The 6,000-nt window shown below is 51.8% G+C and overlaps 4 protein-coding genes across 4 annotated transcripts in view; 2 read left to right on the top strand and 2 right to left on the bottom strand.

The window, feature by feature from the left end:
• Positions 1 to 95: 95 nt before the first annotated feature.
• On the bottom strand, positions 96 to 626 carry PPTG_09072 (hypothetical protein; the record flags this gene model as incomplete). Its single annotated transcript, XM_008903927.1, has 2 exons — positions 96 to 517; positions 590 to 626. The coding sequence occupies 2 exons, from the start codon at positions 624 to 626 to the stop codon at positions 96 to 98; spliced, it is 459 nt and encodes a 152-aa protein (XP_008902175.1).
• Positions 627 to 2,404: 1,778 nt separating this feature from the next.
• Positions 2,405 to 4,283, top strand: PPTG_09071 (hypothetical protein). Its single transcript, XM_008903926.1, has 2 exons — positions 2,405 to 2,689; positions 2,779 to 4,283. The coding sequence occupies exons 1-2, from the start codon at positions 2,471 to 2,473 to the stop codon at positions 2,929 to 2,931; spliced, it is 372 nt and encodes a 123-aa protein (XP_008902174.1). The 5' UTR covers positions 2,405 to 2,470; the 3' UTR covers positions 2,932 to 4,283.
• PPTG_09069 (hypothetical protein) overlaps positions 2,420 to 6,000 on the bottom strand; it is a 7,560-nt gene continuing 3,979 nt past the window's right edge. The window contains exon 1 of the mRNA XM_008903924.1: positions 2,420 to 6,000. This exon is cut by the window's right edge and continues 3,979 nt beyond it. Coding sequence (XP_008902172.1) covers positions 5,549 to 6,000 — 452 coding nt within the window. The 3' untranslated portion in view covers positions 2,420 to 5,548.
• Positions 4,448 to 5,536, top strand: PPTG_09070 (hypothetical protein; the record flags this gene model as incomplete). Its single annotated transcript, XM_008903925.1, has 1 exon — positions 4,448 to 5,536. The coding sequence occupies one exon, from the start codon at positions 4,448 to 4,450 to the stop codon at positions 5,411 to 5,413; it is 966 nt and encodes a 321-aa protein (XP_008902173.1). The 3' UTR covers positions 5,414 to 5,536.

The following is a 6,000-nucleotide window of genomic DNA, read 5'->3' as shown; positions in this document are numbered from 1 at the left end:
CTGAAGCTTGAACATAACACTGCGTGAGGAAAAGCCCCGCTAGTAGAAATAAATAACTGAAGCTTGAACATAACACTAATACATTATCAGTGCAATTATTGTGCATGTTCACCACATCCTACATAGATGCAACCGTCGACGGTAGTAACGTTCCAGTACTTATGATTGACCTTGAGAAACAAGATCATCTCGAGTGTCAGCGGCGATAGGCGGTTGCGCTCGTAGCGTAATACCATCCGGGCCGTGCTAAACAAACGCTCGACAATGTTTGATGTCGGTTGGATTGCACCGAGCAAGACGTATGCGCTTGGTGCATCGTCCACCTTGCGCCGTTTTAAAATTCGATCAGCGAAACCGACTTTAGTCGGTTCCACCTGATAAACCGGAAGAGGAGCACGGCGGAGAAACGGTTGCACCGATGACCTCTCTGCACGAGTCAGCTTTTTAACTTGCGATCCCAGCACTTTCAAGACACCCGACTCAAAGTCTGGTGAATGCACAATTTCAGCATTTGGTGCTGCAAACACGAACACAAAATATTAATGAATAAAAATAAAATTCAATTTTTTCCATCTTGTTGTAGACGTACCGAGATAGTCGCCAAATGATGGCATGACCTCCAACATACCGTTGAGCAGGTCTCGCGCGTCCAGCAAATTTCAATCTTCACACTGCAACTTCATGGCGACGTACGGAGCATCGGCCAGCTGGACGAGAAGTGTCTTGAGCTTGCTGTTCGCCGCCGGCGATGGCATCTCCTCGGCCAGCTCTTCGTCGTCCGCGCTGATATACTCGCGGAGCTCAAAGTAGCGAGCCGGCATCGTGTACGTCGATCCCCACCGTGTGTCCTGACGTAGTTTTGGCCGGAGAGGGGTCTTCAGTCTGTAATACAAGAAAGAAGCTTTAAAAATCTAATAAAATATAATTAATATTTGTAAAAAAAAGGATGAAAATATATAATTTACATAGCTTAATTTAGCAGCTTGGGTGACTGTCGCTTCATGAGGGACTGGCCACCTGCTCCAGCTCCTTCTCGTAGGGCTTCAGAAAACGCCGGACAGCCAAATTGCGGCGATGACTTGCGCAGCCGACAAGCAGTACGCCCATCAGCTTGGCTAGCCGTCTGTTTACTGCACAATTATCCCCTACCAAAAATATGACATTAGAGAGGTCCATACCGAAAAACGGTAGAAACGACATGTGGCTTTCGGCGTTGAGCCAGTCATCCGACCCGTTGATGATTGAAGCCATAGAGAGCAGGGGGCAGGGGCAAACCACATCCTTGTCGTAGCACGCGTGCACTGCAAGGTAGTGCTCGCCGCCGTGAGTCCATCCGTCCAAATATGCCCCAAACCGCTTCGGGAGCTTGTCGCCGATGCTCCGCTCGACCATTTTTTTTTTTGTGACGCTCTCCATGTCGCGTGTTATGGTCTCTTCACACACGGTCGCCAAAATGGTGTAACTTACATAGAAATAAATATTTAGAAAACAATTAATTGAAATCAGTAAGAACGGTACAGTACCCTCGCTGATTACGTACCGTCTTGTAGACTCCATCTCCACGAAGGAGAGAAAGCGGTTTCCTTTGACGATCCACTTGAGCCATGCGTGCCGATTGGATGCCTTTTGACGCACCCACGGAAGTAGCGTCCCCGCGGCAACGGTGCTGGCGGCCTCCATCTCGACCTCAAAGTTACCGTGGTCGGACTTAACGTGGGACACCAGATTGGTGTACCCAGTTTTGGTTGCATTTTTCCGTGTCTTGCCACAGGCCTTGCAGACTTGAAGGCCAGTGGGGCCCCCGTCCTCGGTAAGATAGGGCTTAACGTAGAAGCAGGCGATCTGCTTCGGCGTGAACTTGCTCTTCGAGCGTGGCGTGGCGACAAGGGCGTCAGACATGACGGTTGCGGTTAAGGCAGGTTGGTAAATTTGCAAATTGCAGAATGAACATGAAAACGAGCTACAGAGATACTAGAATCCTCAGAACCAACCACCCAACCACTGGTTCCAGTTGCCCGAGCAAAATAAATAATGTGTCGCCGTACACAACATTCGGAAATACGTATCCGGCATGTGTGCCACACCGAAATATTTTTTATGGCAAAAATATGAATATATTTTCGAAAAATATATTTTTCGGGTTCCCTGACTGTGAAGTCGGCTGCTGTAGTGCTGCTTGCTTTCCATTCATTTTTTGTTGATCTCCGTCCTCTGTTCGACGACCACTTTTCACTATGCTTTGTCCTCGAACGATGGGCTTTGCTGCCTAAAAATGAGCGTCGTTTGAGGAAAGCGCAATACACGAAAGTGTACACTGGCGCGAGAGCTCCTCACTCGCATAGAGTTCCATATTGAAGTGACAAGGTACTTGAAAATATGAGACGTGTGAAATCCATGTGCTGAACACAGCAGTATGTACGCCACATCATTTCCATCATAAAATATCTCTTTGTCACTACATTTCCGAAAGATGATCGAGGAGGAGGAATGGTCGAAGGAGCAGGAAGCCAATCGCAAGCCTGGCCAGAAGCACCCGACGCCGTCGCCGGGCTTTGCGGACCGCGTCTTCTACGAGAGCCTGCTACAGCAGCGACCGGACAGTCGCATGGCGCAGAAGTGGTGCCTCGAGTACGGCGTGCTCAAGTGGGCGGAGGCTGAGGCGTTGTGCAAAAAGCTGGGAGTCAGCACTGTACGTGGCACTAAATATTATAAGATGCCATTTATTCTTGGGCTATCTTATTTTATTTTGCTGATGAATCTCCTTGTTGCCACTGGCAGAACGTGACGCGACCAGCCAAGTCTCCCAAGATCAAGAAGCAGAAGAGCAGCACGTCGTCTGCCATTCGTCGTGCGCTCGACGAGTCAGCAGCGGCAGAGGCGATGGAGATCACTAGCGGTGGATTCGAAGGCGTCGGCCTTGGAGCTCTCTAGTGACAGAAGGTGGACGAGTAATATATGAAGAGAGTGAGTGCTAAGACGCAGTTTCGATCCATAACGGCGTTTAATGAGCGTTGACTGAGATAACAAAGGGCCTTATTCGAGCCTGTGCGCAGTCAAGAGCGACTGACCAACGAGTGACGGCGTCGCTGACGCTAGCTCCACGGAAACTAGCGAACCCATGGGTATGCCAGTACGACTAAGACAACGTCGAGGGCGGCGACGCGCTCTTCGAATGGAGTTTTTTCACGTGATCGCCATGGCCAAGTTGTACCTGTATCGGGGGAATTTTCCGTCGGTGGTCAATTGCGAAAGCGGGTGACAATCCAGCAAACACATTTGCCATGACGGTGTGCCATCCTTGACCGTTCTGTCAGTGTTGTTTGTTGCGTGGCGGCCTATCGACTGGCGACAAGACCACGCCGTTTCTTTTGTCGAAATGAAGCGGGTTGTTGCACAGGCTGAACTCTGTCAGGCCTGCTTTCTTGTGCATCGCAGGCAGGCAGTGCAGTAGCAATGGGGTCTGTTATCGATCTGAACGCTGCTTGCCTATTATTCTCGAGCACCTGAAGCCACTGGGTACCATCTGGAGGGAACCTCCCACTGCTGCCTTTTTCACGCATACAGTTCGTCACGATAGACTTGTTCCGTCATGGTTGACCTGCCGCCCGAGATTGTCGCGATGCTACGTCTCCCCAAAGGCCGGTATCCCACGAATCAGCTATGTCGGTTATAGATATCGCTTGGCGCCACACCCCACGGTATTGCAGCGATCAAACAAAGCGTCTTCTCAAAGGACAGGCCTCTCGCTGCTAATCGCCATCCAAAAGCTCCGTCATGTTGAAGTGTCCTTTGGGTAGTCGAGTGGTACGCACTTACCACAACTGACTATTCCAGCGTTTCAGTCACACACTTACACACCGGGTCTGTCCGATTTCGAAAAGTCCAGTGTAATCGGTGACGTGCAGACCCCTTGTAGTCTACAGTTTAGACCCCTTCCCCAACGCAAATTAGACCGCTTCCGGCGGGTTTGACAAGAGAGCGCTCCACCCGGCAGCATTTCAGTGCGACGACATGGCGGTCGCCGTTGCGCGCAAGTTCCGTCGAAAAACGGGAACGCTAAAACCGTCGCGTGAGTCACTCATTTAGGGCACAGTTTGCAGGACAAACCAGGTTGCAAGGCACTGGAAAGACGCAAAATAATGGAAAAAGTAGCCGTACGACGCATTCGGTTACCTCTCGCCGCTATGCTGGCCACGTCAAACGTAGTTCTTCTTCCACCACTGGGTCCTTCCAGTGCATGTCGCCACCGTTCTTAGCCCCTCCACAAATTCTGGACAAGTGGCCTCCAGTGTCACTATCAAATTTGCCACAGCCAAGACAACGCCAGCCCCACAGCGACGCACGGTCTCTGGTAACTTGAGCTCTCGGTCGTCACGTGATTCACCGAGCATCCATTCCACCCACTCGACCTCGAGTCCACCAAACACCGGGAAACACCACTTCAACCATGACCAGCCCGTTACCTTCCGTGCACACCATTGCGCCACCGGCCGCATCTTTTCCTGCCATGTTGCGCCACAAGAACGCGCTTGCAGCATCCTACGCGTCGTATGTCGTCCGCGTCCACACAAGACACGGCATCAAGACGCTGTCCTTCGACGTACTTGCTGAGCTTTTCACTTTCACCGCCAAGAAAGCCGCCGAAGATCTCGGTATCAGCAGCCGCACTCTCATCCGCGTGTGCCGATCTCTGGGCATTCGACGCTGGCCGTACCTGGGATTCCGAAGCGAGAAGAACGTCGAACGCATCCGCATGGAGGCCATGGAGAACCTTCGACGCAAACTCGAGAAGGAAGGCGAGTCGTTGCCCACTGCAGTTCTGCATCCCAACGCGCCCAGTCTTCGAGGTGCGAGCGCTAAGCGTCTACTGCAAGTGAAGATGCCGCAGCTGTGTCTACCATCACTGGAAGGAGCAGTGTCATCCAAGATGTCTACTGTGCGCACGAGCTCTTGGTGCTCGTCCCCAACACTCTCCAACGCCACGACGACCATTTCTGATGATGACGAGCGCATGTCCGAGCCCGATGAGAGTGATTTCATGGCAAACGCCCCTATGGCGCAGCCCACGGCGTCTTTCTCTGCTCCCTACACTCCAGCAGCACCACTATTGACCCCACCGCATACGATTCACGGCTTCAACCTCGACCTCAACCGTGTCAGTCCAAGCAAGGAGACTAGTGTCGCCTTCTCAAGCGTGAACCCGTGTCTTAAAAGTAACTCCTGGACAGCCCCACGGATCTGCACGCAGACTACCAGATCGCCGACGTCAACCATTCCATCGCTGAACCTACTCGTCGACGCCTCCATCCTAACCAGCTTCAAAAACGACACACAGTCAATGCCTGTCACCCAGGAGGGCCCACCCACTCACCCTCGCACCATGTCGATGCGGGACATCCTGACGCGCCACTGAACACTTGATACCACTCCAGTATCCTCTGTAGTACTCGTCTGTAGCGTTTTAGTCTAGTCAAACGAAAGAATCGAAACATAAATTACAGTCCACCCCAGCACCGAATTGATGCCACACTTCCCCCGCCGTATTGTTCTACGAATACGCACGACTGCCGCCACCTGTGCCAGGTGGGCATTGATAATCCGGTGGTAGCATGTAATTTTGCAGTGCGCTGAAGCAATATTGTGCTTTGCCAATGTTTTTCCGCGCATTTTCGCGACGGACGCCGTATGTTCGGAATAGATTCGTAAAGGCTTCCATGTCATCAGCGAGAAGCCCATGCGAGCGCACGAGCAAGTTAGCTTCTTCAAGAGTGATCGACATGGACGTCCGGTCCTTTGCTGATTTGCACATTGTCACTCGACCGCCACCAACAGAACGAGCTATGGATGACGACAGACTGAGAATGGCCATGCGTTTAGACCGTCCGGAAAGCTGGATACTCAGCTTGAGAGCCATCAGAGACGTCTGAATCCGATCGAGATCCTCAGGGTCGAAGATTGGAAGCGATGTCTCTCGGCACTGCTTCTTAGTCACCCATTCGG

Source organism: Phytophthora parasitica, assembly GCF_000247585.1.
Source record: "Phytophthora parasitica INRA-310 unplaced genomic scaffold supercont2.17, whole genome shotgun sequence".
Classification (NCBI taxonomy): Eukaryota; Oomycota; class Peronosporomycetes; order Peronosporales; family Peronosporaceae; genus Phytophthora; species Phytophthora nicotianae.
This window is presented reverse-complemented; position numbering and strand designations above follow the sequence as displayed.

What these genes read in the sequence shown, in the direction of transcription:
- PPTG_09071 (XM_008903926.1), top strand. Translation starts at nt 2,471, where the DNA reads ATGATCGAGGAGGAGGAATGGTCGAAGGAGCAGGAAGCCAATCGCAAG. An exon ending in AAAAGCTGGGAGTCAGCACT is followed by an intron (nt 2,690 to 2,778) that starts GTACGTGGCACT and finishes TGCCACTGGCAG; the next exon opens with AACGTGACGCGACCAGCCAA.